The 21,461-nt window shown below is 43.7% G+C and overlaps 1 protein-coding gene across 1 annotated transcript in view; it reads left to right on the top strand.

Moving 5' to 3' along the window:
• Positions 1 to 21,461, top strand: part of LOC138577721 (uncharacterized) — a 160,432-nt gene that overhangs the window by 77,571 nt on the left and 61,400 nt on the right. The window contains exon 2 of the mRNA XM_069649651.1: positions 5,000 to 5,260. Within this exon, the coding sequence (XP_069505752.1) occupies positions 5,000 to 5,260 (261 nt within the window). The remainder of the gene's footprint in view (positions 1 to 4,999; positions 5,261 to 21,461) is intronic.

The following is a 21,461-nucleotide window of genomic DNA, read 5'->3' as shown; positions in this document are numbered from 1 at the left end:
TCACATTTCAAAAAACACCATCTCCAGATGGATAGTGAAATGCATACAACTCTGCTGCTCTCTATCAAACAAGACTCTGCCTTTCACACCAAGAGCTCACTCTACCAGGGGTACAGGAACTACTCTAACATTTATTGCAAATGTCCTGCTGGATGCCAGTTGCAAAGCAGCAACATGGAGCTCCATACATACATTTACTCCGCACTACTGCATTGACACACATGCTGATGCAGATTCACAGGTGGGACAAGCGGTGCTAACACATCTATTTACCGCTGTACCTTCTCACAACCCACCACCTTCTCCAGACACTCCTCGCTAAGCAGATCCACAAGCCTCAGAAGGGATACATTACTCACCGTAATTGTATTTCTGATGCTTGTATCTGCTTAGACTCACATGCGTCCACCCTTCCTACTCTGTGGAGTTGAACGTGCATGGATGATTTCTGACTTTATCTACTCTTATCTGTGTTATTACATCTGTAATCGCGCTACACTTCATGCTACCTCATGTCAGAAACAAAACAATATTGAGGTACCTTGACGCGTTAAGTATTACTTGTATGGCCTGTCGACGTCCCTTTTCCAGTTTCAAAAACAGAAAATGTAATACTCCTCGGCTACCACTAGATGGTGGCCTATGCATAGCATGTGATTGTAAGCAGATAGAAGCATCAGAAATACGATTACGGTGAGTAATGTATCATATATGTATATATATATATATATATATACATATATATATATATATATATATATATAATATATGATACATTACTATATATATATATGCAGAGGAAGGAGGAACCGCGACAGTGGCAAAGACTGCACTCTGAGTCAAAAAAAATTGTCCCACATCATAAAGAAAAACAATGAAATTTGAGTTCAAATGACTCCAAGTTTATTGTGCTGGAACAAAAAACTAAAAACAGCAACATACAGCAGAGGCAGGACACCAATAAAACATGTCCTGATAGATGCGCTTCGCGCTTTACATAGCGCTTGTTCACATACAGGGGGCAGAACAGGAAGGGCTTAAAATCATACACCTAGTCCTTTTACTGTGTTGACATCAGCCAAACACCATTGCCAGACATGTAGCACCAACAGCAGACATCTTGCAGTGAAGTAGCATAGTGAGATATCTAGCAAGATGAAAACAAACATGCTGGATTGAAAAAATGTGAGCAGAAGTATGCCATGGCATAAACAAAGTTCAGACAGGTGTGGCAACAGGGTAAAAACAGAGGGGAAACGGGAAAGGAAGGAAGGACATATGAGGTAGACCAGATGAATCCCACAGTGTGTGCATTTACTGAGGATGGTGTGGGCCTCCATAGATTACAAAAGCATGTCAGTCAGTACAGCCATGGAGAGCCCATCAAGTGCTTAGTGCAAATGGCATACCAGGAATATTAACAATGTAGCATAAAAACATACATGATAGAAGATGAAAATAAAGTGCCAATGCTAGCAACTATGATGAAAACATGTGTAAGACCATCAACGATACTATACAATGTGAAATAAGCCAGCATAATAAAATGCTAATGCAACATTTAAAATGCAGAAAGGATCCCCTCATATATAATTTGGCCCAACAGGCAAGAGTTACAAATACATGTCTCCAATAAATGGAGATAAAAGTGTCAACCTCCATAAAATGCAGATACCAATCTGTCTGTGCAATCAAAAGAGAGTTGATAAAGTGCTAGTGCAGATGGCAAATCACAAATTATCCCGATGCAGCAAAAACATGCATCATACAGGATGCAATAAATTGCCAGTGATAGCAGCTATGATGAACATATATGCAGAATCCATCCAAAATGGTACAGAATTATGTGCAAAGCAGCATAGTAAAGTGCAAATGCATCAATGATATTGCATAATGTAACCCTTGCCCCCCCTTATGGGATTAGACCAGATAAGCATGAATTGCAAATGCAGATAACCAATAAATGGATGCAAATTCACATGATGTTCTAATACACAACCCGTAGAGGAATATGTATAAACCAAACAACCAGCCGCATGCATGTCACAACCTAGAAATATACCTCCCCATATACAACCTGCATGAAAACCTGCACTGTCAACACAGACAACAGTATGCAAAACCCTATGTCCCCTGCTACACACAGACAGGCGGCTGCCAACCCACAACAGTAGACAACCAAATGGAAACCAATAATCAAAAAGCAATAAACAGAACAAAAAAGTTTCAAATACAGCCCAACCCAACTATTGTATGCCAGCAAAAGATGGAGAACATGGGAAACAATCAATATGGGTTATGAGCATTTAAACAAAAATAGTTAATAGCAAAATTGTGAGAAATTAAACTCCCAAAAAAGTGGACATTGCGATCCTTAGGGACTTTAGTGTCAAAGTCAAGAATGAATTTCGTTTCCAACTGTCGCAATTTCAAAACACGATCACCCCCTCTAGGATGTTTGGTGACGTGTGCGGCTGCGAAGAAAGTCAATTATTGGCAATTATTCCATGATGTTCCTTGAAATGTTTTGCCATTGGATACGATGGATCTGAATTGTTTATTGCCCTTAGGTGTTGAAGTATTCTCAACTTCAATTTGCAGGTGGTACTGCCGACATACCACTTTTGACAAGGGCAGCAAATGACATAAACCACAAATGAGGTATTGCAGGTGATCAGTTGTTTGATTGTACACACTTTGGCAGTAATGGGATGAATGTAGGATTTGTGGACGAGAGCATGAACACAGACTTTGCATTTCAGGCACGTGGTGAATAATACCTGAAGGAGACCCGAAAAGCCAATTAGTGGCAATGAGATTTTTGACAGGAGGAGGTAGAAAGCTGGATACCAGCGTGTCCTTAAGAGACGGCGCCCATTTGTAAGTGAGCACCGGACAGGTGGAAAGTAGAGAACATAGATCCTTATCCATAATCAGGACATGCCAGTGTTTTTGAATGATTTTTCTGACCCTCGAAGATGAACTGTCAAAGGTGATGTTGAGGCGTGGATCTTCACTGGAAGTTGATTTGGTAGGCCTAATACCATGGAGCAGTACATCCCTTTGAAGTGTTCTTGACTTGATATAGGCATTTTCAATTGCACTTTTCGCATTACCTTGTGCCAAAAAGTCAGAAGCAGCCAAAGCACAACTGTGATCGAATAGGGTAACATCACTACAATTCTGGCGATAGCGAATGAACTCGCCATACGGAATACTCCTCATGCAGCTAGATGGATGGTTACTCGTAGCATGCAAAGGGAGCCCAGTATTGGTTGATTTTATGTACATAGAGGTATGTAAACCCAAGGTGTCAAGAGTAACAGTGACATCCAAATAAACAATTTCGTTACAGATGTGACTTTCTGTGAATCTAAGATTGACTGAATTGGTATTAATACAGAAGCTAACCAATCAATCTCTGTACCAATCCAAATAATAAAAACATACCACCACCAAGATACAATCTGTGTCGGAAAATTGGCAGAAAGAAGATCAGACAAAAAGGTAGCTTCCTACCGCCCCATAGTCAGGTTAGTGTATGATGGAGCAAAGCAGTACCTCTAACCTGGACAAAAAAGTCCCTTCAAAAAGAAATATATTGTTAGTTAAACAAAACCGTAACATTTCTAAAATCATAGTACTGTGTCCAAGCAAATTAAGCGAACGTGTGTCCAAAAAATACTTGCAAGCATTCATCCCCACATTGTGATCAATCGAAGTATAAAGGGAGACAACATCAAGTGTGGCCAAAATAAGGCCTTCTTCCCGCAGTACCTCATTGATACGTTGCAAAAAGTCTTTAGTATCCTGTAAATATGATGGCAAAACTGAAACAAACAAAATCAAAGTTTCATCTATAAAGTGTGACAAATGCTCTAACAGAGAACCAGGCAGGGTGACAATAGGTCTTCCAGGTGGATGAACCAAGGATTTCTGTATTTTGAGCAAAAAGTAATGGTGGGTATGGTGTAACAGACAGGCACCAAACATGTAAGCAAATCATCATCAAGCAAACCATTTTTCAACCATTTGGTACACAGAGATGTAAGTTCAAGCTGTATATCCTAAAAAGATTAGATGAGAGCGCCGAATAGCATGTGCGATCCCGAAGTTGTCTGTTGGCTTCCATAACATAATTACAATGATCCTGAAGCACAATCCTAGAGCCCTTATCCGCTGGTTTGATCACAATATTGGATAGATTTTGTAATTCCAACATAGCTTGGCGTTGTGGTGAAGTCAGATTATGTTTGAAACTAAAAAAAGTGGTTTTGCGTAGTTTGCTTAGGTCAGCAGTACAAAGGTCATGAAAGTCCCCAATACAACCACCCACTGGCATAGGTGGATTGAAACTGGACTTATTTTTGAGCTAAGTGGAAATTGCCCAATCAGCAAAATTAATATTGATCTGGTCAAAGGACATATCATCCAAACAGGCCAAGTCAGACAATGAAGGAATGTCTGAGATACATAGATCAGTGGTACCAGAACGAGATGACAAAGTTCTGGGTTTGGCCGGATTGATGGCAAAAAACATTTTGTAACTTGATTTTGCGTAACAATTTATCAAAATCGAGGCGTGACTGCACATAGTCATAAGTCGTGGTGGGACAAAAGTTCAAACCCAAGGACAAGAGGGCTTTCTAAGGATGTGCGTAGAGAGGATTATTATCTGAGTGGAAGCATCAGAAATACGTTTACGGTGAGTAATGTATAATATATATATATAGAATTGCAAAGGATTTTGTCGCTGAACTGCCCTTGTGGGGACCAAACTGATAATGCAAATGGGTATTTCTTCTCTGTGCTGTACAGTGAGCTAAAATGTGATTGTAGACCCTCCAGTGTGGGATACATCCCATATAACAAGTTATTTCAACCATGTTCGTTCTCACTAGAGAAGCACTCACATTTTCTCTAAATTTGTTGCATGTGTTTGTGGGATAATCCTTTTGAATATTGCAGTGTGAAACATTTATATATTTATCTTTTTCAGGCAATGTCTCACAGATGAAAACATGTAATTCATCACCTGTAGTTGATTGCTCTAACTTTAAGGCGAATGAAGATGTTGAAATCTCCAACATAGAGTCTGTCACTGTGAAACCTGAGATTATAGAAGTGGTTGAAGATTGGAAGGAGGCAGTCCTAGAGCATTTTCAAGATGATCAGGAAATAGAGAATCTTGTCAAAGTGGAGGAGCTTTCAAATGGGGATTCGGACTGCTCCAAGGAGGAGTTGAAATCCACATCTATAGGTGAGCAAGATCTTTGCAACCAGTAGCACAATTTGGAATATAGCTTTTTTTATGCTAAAGTCGCTTTCCCAGCCTTGTTAACTAGGCACGACCAAGTTCTGAGTTTGAGCCCATTTTCCATATATGTTATTTTCATTCCATTTGCATTTTCCTATGTAATATAGAGAATCTGCGCTTTCTTAAAAATTTGTCTTCGTCTGGTATTCGCACTAAGTAATGGTGAAGTGCAAATAGGTTGGGGATGTGCCTCCTGTTTCTGGTTGGCTTCCTTGACATGAAGATAGTGCACACTTAAGAACACTTAAAAGAAAATCAGATTTGAAGGAAAGGAAGATCTTCCCTAATCAGTCTGCCTATTTGCCTGGAACAAACACACCATGGTAAGAAGAACACAACCAAAGCTACAAAGGGTTTGAAGTCATGTAAAACCACATGGCAGTAGACAGACCAAGAGGTGTACAGTATTTCCTGAATAAGATCTGTGGCTGCCTCCACAACGCTTTGTGAACCTTCACTCAACTCTTATTTTCCTGTTCTTTATTAATTTGAGTTCTAACTCTTCTCTCATCTGATCCAAAGGGCTAAAGCACTAGTCTAACTTTTGTTTTGCCAAGAGTTAAACATTCTGTTCACTTCTGATCTTTTAATATCACCAATTATCTCTTGGATCTTTGCAGGTTGGTTTCCTCTCCACCTAGTATGCCACATGTAGCCCTTTAATCTCTTTAAAATGGTCTTCCGCTGTGAGAACTAGCATTGAATTACTGTAGACAAGTGCTCAAACATTCTCCACACTGTAACGGAGGTATGGTATCACAAGTATGACACTGACACAAGAGTTACAGGTTTCAAAACCTTTATTAAATTCTTGGGGTTTGGAGAAACTCCTACTTTACCCGATAGCTATGATAGGAGTAATCTCTACCATCAAAGAATAAAGAAATCACAGTCCTGGTCAGTCTTTGTCAAATCAAAATGGCTTATCACAAAACCTAATGAATGCCCTATCTCTTATACAAAAAGTGTGTAAAGTGGAATATGTATGCAAAGGAAAATCAGTGTTGTAACATAAAGGATCAAGGTGGCTAAGTCAGCTCTCCTCCCCACGTTGGACAGCAGGAAGTAAGGTGCATCCCCCCGTAAACAGGATGACACACTCTGGCTCGGATTATCAAAAAAAGGCAGTTCAAAACGTGGGTGCAGGCCCACTTGGCCTTCCACGTTCAAGTCACTTATTCTGGCTTTCCACAAGTTCTTTCACAGGTCAACAAAGGTTCACGTAGCTCTCCCTCTGTCGGGCTCAGACCTCTCAACTCTCAAGGCATCAATAGTTCACGTAGCTCTCCCTCAGTCGGGCTCGGATCTTACAACCCAAAAGTATCTCTTTCAATGTAGATCTCATTCAGCCGGGCTCAGACCTCACAATCACATTGCTTGCAGGGGTTCTCCAAGCTTTATTCACATTCGTTAGCGGTTCCCTTCCCCTAACTTATTTCACTGAGGTCTCCCTCAGTCAGGCTCTGAACCTTCACTTACGTCAAAGACGACCACTTCGACTTTCACTCCAGCTCTCCCTTTATGTTATTTGCCCCAGTGTCTCTTGGTCTTGGCAGTTCCATACCACAAGCACAAAAGTTCAAAGAAATCTTTCTCTTACAGCATTCACCTTTTCACTTCCCCTTTCGCCGGGGTTAATCTTGACCATTGCGCATTTCAGAGTTTGTTCACTTTTCCACTTTATAACAAGACATCAAAACATTTTGCTGAGACTTTCGAGTGGGCTACTTCCTTTCGTCAGACCACTTCCGCTATTCTGTATCACTGGCTTCACAGTTATCGGCAACTTAAAAGGTCATCACTGGTTTACTTTCTTTTGCTTCTCATCAGCATGTGCGCATCCTTCAATTGTAAGATACACTGTTGCAGCTTCAATCTTTCCTTGGCACAAACTGGCCTTTCATGTCTTTCACTGACACACTGTTTGTGTGCATTCCCTTCTTGTTTCTGCGGCTTTCATTCACGAGTCAAGGTTAATACCACAGGCTTAGCCTCGCCTCCTCAGCTCTGTCGTTCACCCGGGAGGGTCGCTGGCGTCCTTGAAACACATTGCAGGCTTCTGCTTGACTGTGATTTGGCTTACATCCTCACAGTTATTGCCAACTACTAGGGGAACCATATTTAGAGTGACTTTTGCCCCTATGGCCAACCCTCCCATTGCTCGCCCGCTGGGATTCCACTTGGCCGGCAAGCAGCTAACATTATACCATTCACCCAGAATTTGTCCATGCACCATGTCTCCTGTAATAGGAATACATCATTGGTGGTTAACATTTTTAGGCCATTGGGGTTATACAGGAAGGAGTTAAAGCCCCCCGAGTTCCAAGATGCCCAACTCAATGGTGTCCCTTTTTTTGGTATTCATGCTTGACCCCCACCCTGACCCTCAAAAGAGTCAAGGTTCCAAATTGCTGACTTGGGGCCGTTGGCCCGCCCTTATGGGGTGTAGAGATATCTATGTTCGATATACAGTGCAAGTGCAGTGATTCGAGAAACAAGTCAGATTCTTGAGTGGGGCCACTTGCTTTCCTACAAACTGTCATTTGAAATCCCAGTTGTTTTATATCATGGTGATTGAGGCTCAGGAGGGCTGTGATTGCTGGGGTGGTGAACTCCACCACCGTTCAATTAGTAGCACTGTAGACTTTCGGCAGGAAAATCCTTGTTATTTCTCTGCTTGTTATATTCCTGAACGGTGAGATGCACTGGAAAAGGTTCAGTAAAAAGCTGTGGTTCATAAATGGGCTAGAGTCGAATGGGGAAAGTTCTTCCAATTTGATCCCATTCCCGTATTGGACTGTCTGGTCATAATACGACTCCACCTTGTTGTCAACTTTGTTCCTACCTTTTTTCAGGCTGCTGGCTGGTTTGGGACCATTGAGTTTTAGGTCCGCCCTGTATGTGGCTCTGTGTGCTGTCCATTGCCCGGGGTCCTAGGAGCAATAGCTAATGCAAATGGAGGGAAGTCGAGGCTCCCACCCGGGGACTCATCTTGGGCCACTGTCGTGTTGCTTGCTTTCTCGCCCGGTAGTAACCACCTTTGCAGCTGGCCCTGCAGGTCGACTTGCCTTTTTGTGCCATTAGGAAGGATATTAGTAACCGTGGTTAGGGGCTGGGCCCTCGGCTCTTGCATCATGTTGATGAGTCCCCCCCCCCTCTTGGGCTTTCTGCCTCCTACTTCCTGCATGGTTACAGATGGGGCAATCACACTATGACTTTTTGGGTGTAGATGGGACTGGGTAGATTTCCTCAGAGCATGTTGCAAGTGGTCTCCATTCCTTGACAGTTTGTGACTTTGGGGCTAGACTTCTCCAGTTCTTTAGTCAAGGCGTCCACATTCACTGTGTCCGGGGATAATACATCCGAATAGCCCCCATTTATTTGAGCAAGCCAAGACAAAGGCTGAGCTTGGCTAGTAAAATCGATTGTGGGACCAAAAGTGCTAGGTGCCTGTTTGCCTGCTTCCGATGTATTGCGAGTCGTAGGTTGAATGCTGCTCGATGGGCTATGCCTCGTTGGAATGGAAGTCTCTTCCAACGCCGGCACTACTGATCTCATGTTGCTACAGGCCTGTGCCATTCCCACCCACTGAGTCAGCATTGTCTTCATTTTGCTTTGTTCTTTTGCTATGTTAGTACATAGCAGCAGTAAAGCATCCAGTCAGGCAACTATTACATCCAACATGGCGCAGACTCGCTCCTCCTGTCTGCAGTGCCTTATAGGCGGGGCGGGCATTGGGGGAGTCCGGCGATCCCTGGCCGACCTCTGCCTCACTCACGGTTTCAGTGTCATTTTCGTAGCTGCTGGATGAGCTAGATGACGAAGGCAGCCTTTGCATATCAGGTGTAGCTGATGGTTGGGTTCCAATGATGTTATTGTAAAGGACAGAAGAATTTAGAGTGGCATTTTTCACTGCTGGTCCGAAAGAATTCCGATGGAGGTTCATTACAAGATTTAGTAGAGAGTTATTGTTATCAATCTAGGTCGAGAAACGCCTTTGTTTGCGCTAGTTGAGTGGGTGCTGCCGGGCCCTCCTCTTCCCTGTCATTAGATGCAGGTAGTGCAGGACGTGGTAGAACCTGGGGCATGGGTACTGTGTTGGTGAGAAAAGAGGTCATAGTATTTGCGTAGATCTCGCCTGAAAACAGCTCAGAGGGTGCAATCGGCAATTCGTCGGACAAAGGGGGGGTCGTAGAATTGAGTGAGTTTTTAGCGACAGGTGTGGCCCAAAATAGCCCATACGTAAATTCACCGGATTAGCCACCTGGCTGATAGGAGAAAAGCCGAGTCTGGCGTGGGAGGCTGGCCGTTGTTGTAGAATTAGTACTAGTCTTGCCCACCTTAGCACTGCTTAGACCCAACTTCCTGCCCCTGGCCAGCTTCATTCTAGTCCTTTCAACAGACCTGGTTAAGCAGATTTCAGTTTGATTGGTAATAATACTGACCAGACTCACAGTATGTTTTTAGATGAGGTCACACCCGCTCCTGTGAGTCGCACTGACAAAGTATTGAAAATAGAGTGGATAGATAGGGGTGGGGACAGGGCTGGACTGGGAATTAAAAAAGGCCCTGGAAATAATTACCTGGGACCAAAAGAGGCCCTGGAAATAAAGTTCAAAGTGTCCCCACATGACACATTTTCAGCAAGCCCCAATGCTTTTCCTATGAGGACATTTGGAAATACCACAGAAAAGAGGCCCAGGGTACAGAGGCCCACCGGGAAATCTCCAGAGTTCCCTATAGGCCAGTCCACCCCTGGGTGGGGAGATAGATCAAGGCCCCCTCAGCCCCATCACCCCAGACAACCACAGCTAACCACTCCTCACACCACTCTCTGTGCCGTGCTCCGTGCAGCAAGTGAGATTAGATGCAGTGATCAGGGTTGCAGACAGCTGGGCTCCTCCTCCTAGCAGCAGCAATGGAAGGCAGGCTCCCTCAAGCAGCGGGTCACCTGAGCTAGCCAGTCACACCACTCCAAAATATATTAGAGACCAAATATTTTACTGTAGGTAAATGTAAAATGTTAACACAAATACTATTTGGTGAAAAAAAGTGCTTTTAATTTGCAATGACTTTGAAACCTACAGCATGTGTACATATTTTCTAAAGTATCAATTGTTTGTCCACTTCTTTTGTGATACTTTACATAATGTTATATTTGAAATAATGTGCTCCGAAGACATAAAACCCTGCAACTGCATACAAATCAGCCAGAACATAGTTTGAAGGGTTCGTGATAAAAAAAAAGTATGTTGCATAAGGTAGCAAGGAAAATTAAGCATTGGTAAGTGGTCCGTTTTTGATTTTCAGAAATGGGTAAAGTTTGGGTGGTGTTTTATTCTTTGTACCAAAAAGGCAGCCTGATACGTAATGCCAGCAGTATAAAATGGTGAATAAATATTTTGTTTCTAATATTAATGTAAACATTTGTATGGGTATCCCTACATTTTTGCTGTAAATGGCTCAGAGCAAGTAATACATATTGATGGATGCAGAAACTATCCTGTCATTATGGGCTGAAGAGACACAAAAGTCAACAAAATGTGTACCTGCAGTTAAGCCTCAACAGAACCTGATAGCTGAGACATTGCTTTAAGGAGATTTAAGTATGGTTGAACATTCTTTTTTTAATTATGTAAATGAAATGTAATTAGTGAAAATGAACAAGTGGCCTTTGTGCATCCACAAAAGCGCAGGGGTTTGCTGAAAACATATATCATAATGTCAACTTGCATCTCTTTGAGAATACATTTTGGTCTTGCTCGAGGTATATTTTAAAATAAATAGATCAGTCTGGGAATAACGTTCATTTTTATAATGGCTATCCCAAACAGCTCGGATTCATCCTCTATCTATGGGGTGGCTTGGCTCTGATTCATCTTGCCACTTTACATTGCACATCAATCCCTCTTGCTCAAAATATACCATGCAAGCTTTTCTTAATTGGTCTAAATATTGCTCCTAACGATACTATACATATTTTCTTTGTCTACCAGCCGCCATCTTTCTCTCTTATTTTGTTTATGATCGGGCTCATCTGGTCGCTGAATTGGCTCTCTCCCATCCTAAGCGGATTCTGATGTGAGAAGTTAATATGTGGCCCAGCGATCCTTCTAATCCCATGCTAAGAAGCTAGTTGCCACCCTGTCAGATATGTCTCTCCCCCTTGGAAACCATCTCCTTACCCACAAGCGGGGAAATGTTTTGGATATGATTTTTTCTGAAAATGCCTTGACTGCGACTTATAAACCTTATAAACCTCTTCCAGTGACTTGGACGGACCATTTTGTCATCCCTTTTACTATTGCCCTCCCCACTGTTCGCTACTGCTTCTACACAATTACAGCCACTCGTCAGCATTGGAATAAAGTCTGCCCCATCTTTCTGGCCAACAAGCTTGTGGCTTGTGGCTTGTGGGTTGCACTAACAACTTTACAGCTAAAGAGAACTGTGAACCGAAAAATGCTCTTCTTAAAGCTATGGCAAACTCAGCTGACTTTTGCACTAGCAGTAACTAGCAATATTCGTTCTAAATCTTCAGTTCTCTGGTTTTCCCCTGAGCTGACAGTACTTGAACAAACATGCAGTCATCTAGAACGCAAATGACGGATCAATTATGATCCAATTATACAAGCTGTCTGTGCTGCATTACCATAAGGCTATAAAGTCAGCAAAATCTCAATTGTATACCAAGTATTTTATCAGCTTCCTGCAGTTTGCGTGAATTGTTTAAAGTTACAAAGAAACATTCGGCTTTGCCCTCACCAACATTGAATCTGTCTTGCATGCAAGCACAATGCAATGCAATGCAATGCAAGCACAATGCAAGCACAATGCAATGCAATTAGCCGCTTTTTCTTTGAGAAGATGAACAAGATGCGCCATTCTATTGGTAGTATTGATTCTAACCCTACAGCGGATCCTTCTCCTTCCGACTCTTCCAGAAGGGAAATTCTGTGGTAACCATTTCAGTTTGACCCTCTTAACGAGGAAGTATTTTGTGCTGCATGTAAAATTAATTTGGCTTTCCATATTGACCTTTAGCCATTCAGGGTCATTCAGGCATTGCCGCAGACGGTTATCCCTCTGTTTACCACCACTCCCCAATTTTCATTTTCAACGAGTGCCAATCTGGCAGATCTCAAACATGCTTTGGTTACTCCTCTTCTGAAGAAGCCTCACTTGGACTCAGCCCTGACTGATGACTACCGGCCAACTTTACTTCTCCTGTTTCTGATGAAACTGATGGAAACAATAGTCACGCCACAACTTTCTCACTTTTTGGAATCTCATCAACTTCTACACCCTTTTCAATCCAGTTTTAGACCCTGCATCGGCTCAGAATCAGTTATGACCTCGGTTCTGGATGATCCTGCCTTGTTGCAGTACCGCAGAGATGTCAGGATTTTGATTTGACTTCTTTGTGGCATTCGACATAGTCGACCATGGAATTCTTCTACATCGTTTGGAAAATGTGGGCTTTTCTGGGTTTCCACTGATTGAGCACGACCTAACGGTCGTGCTCAATCAGTGTGTCTTTCCCCATTTCAATCGGACCCTGTAGGTCTCTCTTGTGAGGGGCCCAAGGGTTCCTCTTTGTCTCTGCTACTGTTTAACCTTTATCTTCAGCCTTTGGCAGAGCTCATCTTTGAACATGAGGTCAATTTGTGCACCTTTGTGGATAATACCAAACTGCTTTCCCGCCAGAACTCGCGTATGTCAGACCCCCATTTAAAACTGAAAAACTGTCTATTTTCAATTTGGCAACTGGATGGCAAAGAATTGGTTGGGGCAGAATGGGGAAAAGACGTAGATCTTGGTGGTTGGCTCTGACACCCACTGCATGCTTTGGTCCTCGGATTTCTAGCCAGACTCTTTGGAACCCTGCTCCAAACCCTGCGATTCGGTGAAGAGTCTGGGCATTACTTTACTGTCATCTGGTTTCAGGGAAACTCAAATTTTGGCACCGTGCAGCTCTGGTTTTCTTACGCTGAAAATCCTGAGGCAAGCCTTGCCTTTCTTCGCCTCTGGAGCTGTGGCCCAGGCTGGTGACTGCATCGATCATGGGCTCCCTGGATTACTGCAACAAAACCTATCTCGGTCAACACGATTCTTTTGATCCACCGTCTGCAGTTGCTTCAAGACGCCACAGCACGTCAGGCACTGGAAGCTACAAGAATGTCCCATTTCTCTGGCCTTCTTCGCCAGCTTCACTGGCTCCCAGTCAAGAACCGTATTCAAGGTTCTTTGTATTGTGCATCGCACATTTCATAATGCTGCGCCCAATATCTGCAATCAAAGTTGATTAGATATATCCCTACCCGGCAGCTGCAGACTGCCTCACACAGTTTACTGATGGTCCCCAGATTCTGTACAGCCAGGCTGGGGGGGCAGGTATTTTTCTGTCCTTGCATCCTCTTTCTGGAACTCCCTCCCCCTTCAGCTCTGGGTAATTGTGGACTGTTTTAATTTTCGCTAGGCTCTAAAAACCCATCTATTTTGAGCCTCACAGTACTTTTTTCGCTGCAGACATTCTGCTATTCGGATTTCTGTTTTTTTGTTTCGACTAGCGCCTAGATGCCTTTGGGCCTTCATTAGCACTTTATAAATCTCAATAATAACAATAACAATAATATTAATAATCTATATATATCTTATAAGATTTTAATATCCCTGGGTAAATTGCCTGCTGAATGGTTGCTTATCATGGAGTGATGCTTATCCCAAGGTACCTAATAAATCATGCTGCCCACCTGAAGGAAGCGATATCCTCTTAACACCCGTTTTTGTTTAACTGGAACTCACAGATTTAGTACCTCTAATTTGTCCTCATTTATATTTACTTCCCAAAGCCGTCAATCTCCTCCATCACTCCCTTCAAACATATCACCAGGTTTGTCAAATATAATATAATTTTGTCTGCAAAGAGGCTCATCTTGTGATCCATCTTCCCAATTGTAATCACTGATATGTTTTCATTAGCCCTTAATTTCTCATCAAATGTCTCCAGGACCAATGCGAAAAATAAATTTCTCGTCCCTCTTCACAGCAACACATTTTGTATTTTGTATTTATTTGCTATTTATATAGCACCTTAATCCAAAGCGCTTAACATAGCAAAAGTGTAAACATGGTACAAAGTAAACAGATGACGCTTGACATTGGGCGCCTGAAATGCAATTTCAACGATTTGCGAAATAAAGGATAGGAGGTGATAGAGCGTAGAGAAAGAGGAAGAAGTTTCCAGTGCAGGGAGGCAAGGTGAGCAAAAGTGCAAAAGCGTGATTGGGCACAGGGAGGGGCTGGAACTACGAGCCGAAACTGAGAGCTAGAGTGAAGGGAACGGTGAGGAGTGTAGAATGAGACCAGTGACAAAAGATAATCAGGAGTAAGACCATACAGTGATTTAAATACAAGCAAATAAAATAAAATGTAAGCTGTGCATGGAAAGGAAGCCAACCCAAAGTGAGAAGAGCAGAGGATAATGATTCATGTGAGGTCAGACAAAAGAGTGTCCGAAAAGCAGCATTAAAACAAAGTTTAGGGGAGCAAGTCAAGAAGTTGGGAGACCAAAGAGTGCAGTGGAAGAATGGAGACTTTAAAAGATTAAAGATGATATGAGTAATTTAGTTGCGCCAAAGGTTAGGATAGAGCAAACTTTTGTAATATTAAAGAGATCATAGCGACGGGCTCGAGAAGAGATAGAAATATGATGTTTAAATGATAGAGCAGAGTCAAAGTAGAGTCCCAGATTGCGAGCAGCGGATACAACGAAAAATTGAAAAGGAGGAAATGAAACAAATGGAGGAGGAATAGGAGAGGGAATAGCAGTAGAAGGGAAAAAGAGTAATTCTGTTTTTGTAGTATTAATTATAAGGTAATGAGAGAACATCCATGATTTGATGGCCATTAAGCATGACGACAGCTGGGTATGAATGTCAGATGAGAAGGAGGAGACCAACAGAAAGAGCTGGGTGTCGTCAGCATAGAAATGGTGAGATAAACCATAAGAAGAAATAACGTTAGCAAGAGGAGAAGTATAAAGAGAAAAAAGGAAAGGCCCTAAAACAGACTCTTGTGGGACATCATGAACAAGATCTAATAAAATGAGAATAGAATAGTGTTTAGAGTAGCGGTTTGTAAGCAACTAATGTAGAACTGTAACAAGAGAGGTTTCGGTTGAGTGCATGGGTTGAACACCAGATTGAAAACGAGGAAGAATAGAATTATTAGAGACAAATGAAAAGACTTGTAGATAGATAAGATGTTCGAGTGGCTCAGATAGATATGGGAGAAGAGAAATAGGATGGAAGTTAGAAACAAGAGAGGGATTGGCAGAGGGTTTTTTCAAGATAGGAATAATGGAAGCGTGCTCGAAGGAGGAAGGAAAAGTTGAGGTTAGAAGACAAATATTGAAGAAGGATGTGAGATAAGATTGGAGAGAGGGATAGACCTTGGAGATGAGGACCGATGGAATAGGACCAGTAGGTGCAGCAGTAGGATGAGCACGAGTCATCAAAAGAGAGATGTCGTTATTTGTGATTGTGGAAAAATGGGAAGTAGAAGTAACCGGAGGAAGAGTAGATGAAAATGATGATACTGGAGAAGGAGACAGAGAAGAATCGATAGCAAGGTGGAGAGAGGCCAACTTGGAAGAGAAAAAAGAAACAATGTCAGAAGCAGATAGAGAGGAGTTGAGGAAAGGGTCCAGAGTTGGAGGAGAGAGAAGATGAGAGAGAGTTTGAAAAAAAGAAATTGTGGATGAGTTGACAGTACATGAAGAATATCCAAGAAATAAGATTGTTTTTGCAGCTAGAAGACAATCATCATGTAAGATATGATATGATTTATAGGTTTTAAAGTCGTTGTTGTGTTTATAACGAAGCCATCGCCTTTCCAGACAGCTTAAGGCACTCTGCATTGACTGGAGGTGGGTGGAAAACCAAGGTTGAGAAGGTCTACGAGATGGATTAAAAGGAGAGGAGACGATAAAAAGTATCAAGAGATGAAGAAAGTGAAGAAAAGTACTGTACTGTAAGGGTCCCATTCATACTTAGCTCAGCTGTAGGGTTCCTATAATTAACCATTAACATATTTATAAACCCCCAAAACTCATTGGAATCAATGGAAGAGTTCAGCTAACTGCTCTGGTATTCAATCAGTTTAGACAATTATACTGAATTAAAATATGTATTCTGTGTCTTGATGTCGACCTTTCCCTCGAAGTACACATTTTGATTTTAAAAACTCCCAAACGTCTCCCTTTTATGTTCCTCATCTCCACTCTCTATCCCCACTTCATTGCTGATCATTTGAATGTAAGATTTATTTTCCCTAGCTTGTAAACTATTGCAAGCATCCTCCCTGTCTATAAAATGTCTGTCTGGCTCTTAACAACAGTTTTTCAGCCTTAGCCACCGGCAAAGTGTTTAAATGTCCTCTCATTGTGACCAATTTTCTATATATCCCTCCAAAGGCCTTTTCTTTGTGTTGTCTCTCTAAAGTTAAAAGCACCCTTTCTGGCCCATATTCCCATAAATACTGAACATGTTTCAGTGAGGCAGCAGAGGCAAAGACCCTAACCACTGCTTTATTTGCATCCCAGTGGTTTTCCAATGTTGTCATCTGCATCATCTGTTGCCAAACTGTCTTCAATCACGTTTTTAAGATTCTCCCTCACAGCTATGTCACTCATTAGGGATTCTTCCAATCTCCATTTCTCTGGCTCCAATGCACTCCAATAACTGCCAAGGTTATTCTGAATGGAGCATGATCTGACATGGTTCCTGATTTCACCCTATGTAATATGGGTGCCTGAGACAAAAATAGAATCGATCTTTGAATAGGATAGAGTCAAATATGAGTAATGTGCTTAATCCCATATCTGTTAGACCAAGCTCAAGTAGATAATTCATAATTTTAACCTGCGCCTGCCCTGCTATTGAAGATTTGGACTGCACAGGTGTAGTCATAGATACCATCCATGATCACATTTAGATCTACTCCTACTAAAGAGTTCCCTTCTTTGAAATCCTTCAATGTAAGTAGGAATGTCAAGATACATTTATCCTGCCCTGTATTAGATGCATACATTGAGGCAAATGCCTTACATTCTCCCTCCAATTGTCCCTTAATAATGACAAAACGACCCTCCTTGACAATATTACATTTGAAGTTCTGTTGAATAGCAATGAAACTCCATCTATTTTGCTCCTATTACTTGATTTGTTATAAGCAGGCTATTTCCTGTGTCTCATCCTGATTTGATCTGTAACCTCAAATGTGTTTCTGCTAAGCAACTACATATATACCTTCTCAGTGTAATTCTCAGAATAATGTGTCTCTCTTATTTAGGGTATTCAGCCCTCTTATGTTCCAACACCAAATATGTCTATCAGCCATAGTCCAACATGATTCCCAACATTCAATGCATTGCATCTCGCCTCTCCCCATGCAGCCTGCCAGAATGTAGTATCCCTTCTATTTGTTCATCTTTAGCCACTGAATTGAACACCCCTCAAACTTGCCCTCAACCAATATTAACAATTCAACCTCTTCCATACCGAAGAAACTAAATGCAACTAGTTCATACTATTTCCTCCCCTCGCCGGTCAGCCAGTTCACAACCTTTTTGTCAGAGCTCCCTACTCTCTGTCCTTTGAAGACATTGCTTTTAAAATTGTGAGGTGTACAGTGCCCCTTAACGACAAATTCACAAGCACCAAGCCATTCCTCTGGGTTTAGCCCACTCCCCTCATTCTACGCAGTCAGGGCAACTCACAGACCCCAGCCATTCATTTCATAGCATTCCTTCCCCTCACTCATCTCCAGCACCCATTCCCTGCCTATCATCCTCCTTCTTTGACCCCCCTACCATGATCCATCCGTTTAGACCAGTAGTCACTTGTGGTCTAATTTTGTCTCACTTTGGCCAGATGAAATAGATGGATTTTTAGTAGTCATTGGTCCTTCCAGCTGTATTCCTAGCTTTTTGACCCTTCCTGAGATGCTATAAGATAGATATATTGCCATTAAACTTGGATAATAACCCAAAAGTATATATCCCCCTTTATCAGATCTGTCCCTTTTTAAGCTCTGTACACTTCCTATTAAGTCTGGTCTGTACTACATCTTGGACGATCTTCATAGAACTGTCAATATATTCAATATTTCTGCTCTTCCTGGCTTCCCTCGATATTGTTTCTTTAACTGTGAAATTGTGAAGCTTTACAAACACATCTATCTGCTGATCTTATTTGTTCGGCCCTAGTATCTTGATTTTAACCAAATGCTATCGGTTGAGGGTTCGAATAGTCTGAGTGTTTTTCATTGTTGGACATACAATGATACAGGTACTTCCGTTTCTAAAAGGGTGGCCTGCTAATCCCATACGGTCCTTCATGGTCCGGACGGACATGTTCATGCAGAATGCACAGTCCTCCTCCACGTGCAACTTGTCGGCGTGTAAGCAGTAGAGGCACCGGGAGTGCTCATCCTCCTTAAATACGTATGCAGTCCACATCCTGGGCAGTTCCTAAACAGTTTGTATCCAGTAGGCGTCGAATCTCCTTTGTCCTGGGCCATGTCCGAATCGGAGTATGCCTCAAATGTTTTCCAGAATCCTCCAAGAAGTGTAATTCGATGAAAATCTGCCCTTGAGGGGCGTAGAAATTTCCGAAACGGGTCCCCGTTGATTGGAAGAAGAATCGGTGTATCTTGAGGCTCTTTGAAAAAACGCAATACGCAGTAAAAGCTCGAGAGCTACAGCTCGAGGACTCCCAACATTTGAACGTGCGGTACAAATCTGAAGATGGCTGCCAGTGGAGGGGCTTTAGTAGAGGGCAGTCATTGGCTGGGGGCAGTATGACCCAGAGACCAGTGATTGGTTTATAGTAGAAAGACAGTTCAGAAACGAAACTGAAACTGATTTTTTCTTTACCGAGGATTCCCAGCGTGACGACGGGGAATATTCATGAGTATGTGAATCCATGACAGACCCCATGCTGGAGAACCTGACCTGCGTGTGCCTGAAGCATCTGTCTTGCCAAGTCATCAGTTCGTTCTCAGGCTACAATAAGGTCCCTTCTTAAGTCATTGGTTTCTTGTAAGGAGGCATGAACTTGGGCCCGCAGTTCCCCCAGTAGTTGGGCCAACTGGTCAGTTTCCGAGGTCTCCATAATGCCCAGGTAGAGATTCGGGGAGGCTGTGCATTCTGTTACGCTCACCTGGTCTCTGCAGGGACGTTGGGGCACGGTTGGATCCCTCCCTGGAAGTGGCTCCACTGGGTCAGGTTTCTTCCCCTGCTCCTGTGTTGTGGACTGCGATATGGCTGTGGTTTCCCTCAAACCCTTCTTCCCAGAATGTGGTGAGCATGTGCCTACCCATATAGTCTCAACTGTTTATTTATGAGGATGAGCTCTCCGTCCTGCTTCTCAACTGCAGGAGCGCCTTAGATAGACCTAGTTTCTTCAATTGTCCATGTGCGTGGCAGCCCAGACCGGCTGTGGCTGATCCACTTCAATGGTAAGTGTTCTTCAACAATGATTATTAACTCTGCCTGTTGGGGATTTGTGTTCCAGCAACTGACAGGAATATACATGTGAGCTTTGAACCTGCCCTGCTATCACTGTAGGGCAGTTGCTGGAGATGAGAGGAGTTAGTCACAATTACTGGCTTAATAAGGCACATGAATGCACTGGCGGCTCGGGCAATGGCGCTGTCGCCAATGACCCACAATGCCGCCAGCTAGTCGCAACACTGGCCGTCAGCTGTGTCACCGATGCCATCATCCACGAGCCAACGCTCTGGCTCGGTGAAAAGGAAGTCAGAGAACCCAGGTAAGATTTGGGAGAAGCCCCGGTCGATCCCGATGGGGAAAGCCAAGGGAGGGGCGAGGCGGTGACCCTCCCCCTAAGGTGAAGGCCTCAGACGCGCCCAAGGTCGTGAAGGCCCTGATTCACCCGGCGAAGACCTCGATTGAAGGAGTCGTGGTGGCCCTGGCGAAGCCTGCGGAGGCTACCCCAGTGGAGACGACTTCCGGGCCTAGACTTTTCCTGCCACCCCGTAGGGAAACATCTTTCCAGCCTATCGAGAAGACCCCCATGAAACCCCGGGATGAGAAAGAGGGGGGGCATGGTAGCCCTAACGGACACAGATACCACCTCCGAGGATAAGCTGGCTGACGTCAAAGCTATCCTGGACAAGAAGTTCGAGGAGGTCAGGACCTATGGGAAGGATCCCGACAAGGCGGACGTAAAGAGCAATGGTGGAGCTGATGAGGAGTCGCGGGCTGTGGAGGAAACGGAGGACCCCACACCCCAGCCGTCCATCCCGTCGCAACCGATGCCTACGCCACAGGACAATTCAGGAGCAATCTTGATGACTTTGCAGACCCTGTGTACAGAGATAAGGACAATGTTGCCCTTACTGCAGCGGATGATCCAGCGGCACCTGGACCATCAGAGAGCCCACTGAGCAAGCAGAGGCGAGTCCATCCTCCCCCTCCCTTCCTGCCTTCACCCCATACCCTCCGCTGAGGGACAAGATGAAGACGGGGACAGAGACGGCGACGACGAGGACTGACGACGGTGGCAACGACGGAATGGATCTCCCGTCGCCTCCCACCCGGGCTCCATGATCGCCAGGGCCTCAGAGCTTTTCCAGCTGTGCCCCGAGGAACAAAAGAAAGAAGGATTTCTTTACCAACGACGGGAAGCCAAGAAGAAAACCGCACTCTCGGTCCCGCTGTAGTACAACATATGGGACGAAGGACTGTCCATTTTGAAGAACCCTTCCACGGCCCCTGCGAAGAGGGACCGGTACGAGAAGAAGTACCAGGTCCAGGATTCCGCTCCTATGTGCCTCAGGGCGCAACTGACCCCAGATTCCGTAGTCTCCGCAGCAGCCAAGAAGAAAGCGGCAGGGGCGATGGCATCATCCTCCACTTTCCCGGCGGACAGCGAGGGAAAGAAGCTAGACGCCAGGGGACGTCGAGTCATCTCATCGGCAGCGACGACCATTAAGGCGGCCAACGCCCTCGCGATCGTGGCCTGCTATGATAGGGAGCTGTGGTTCAAGATCGCCCCTATCCTGGACTTCCTCCAGGACGACAAGAGGGCAGAGGCCCTGGAAATCCTGCAAGAAG

This window comes from Ambystoma mexicanum, chromosome 1p, assembly GCF_040938575.1.
Source record: "Ambystoma mexicanum isolate Mex_15411 chromosome 1p, UKY_AmexF1_1, whole genome shotgun sequence".
NCBI lineage: Eukaryota > Metazoa > Chordata > Amphibia > Caudata > Ambystomatidae > Ambystoma > Ambystoma mexicanum.
Note: the sequence above shows the minus strand (reverse complement) of the source record. Positions and strands in the feature narration are given on the sequence as shown.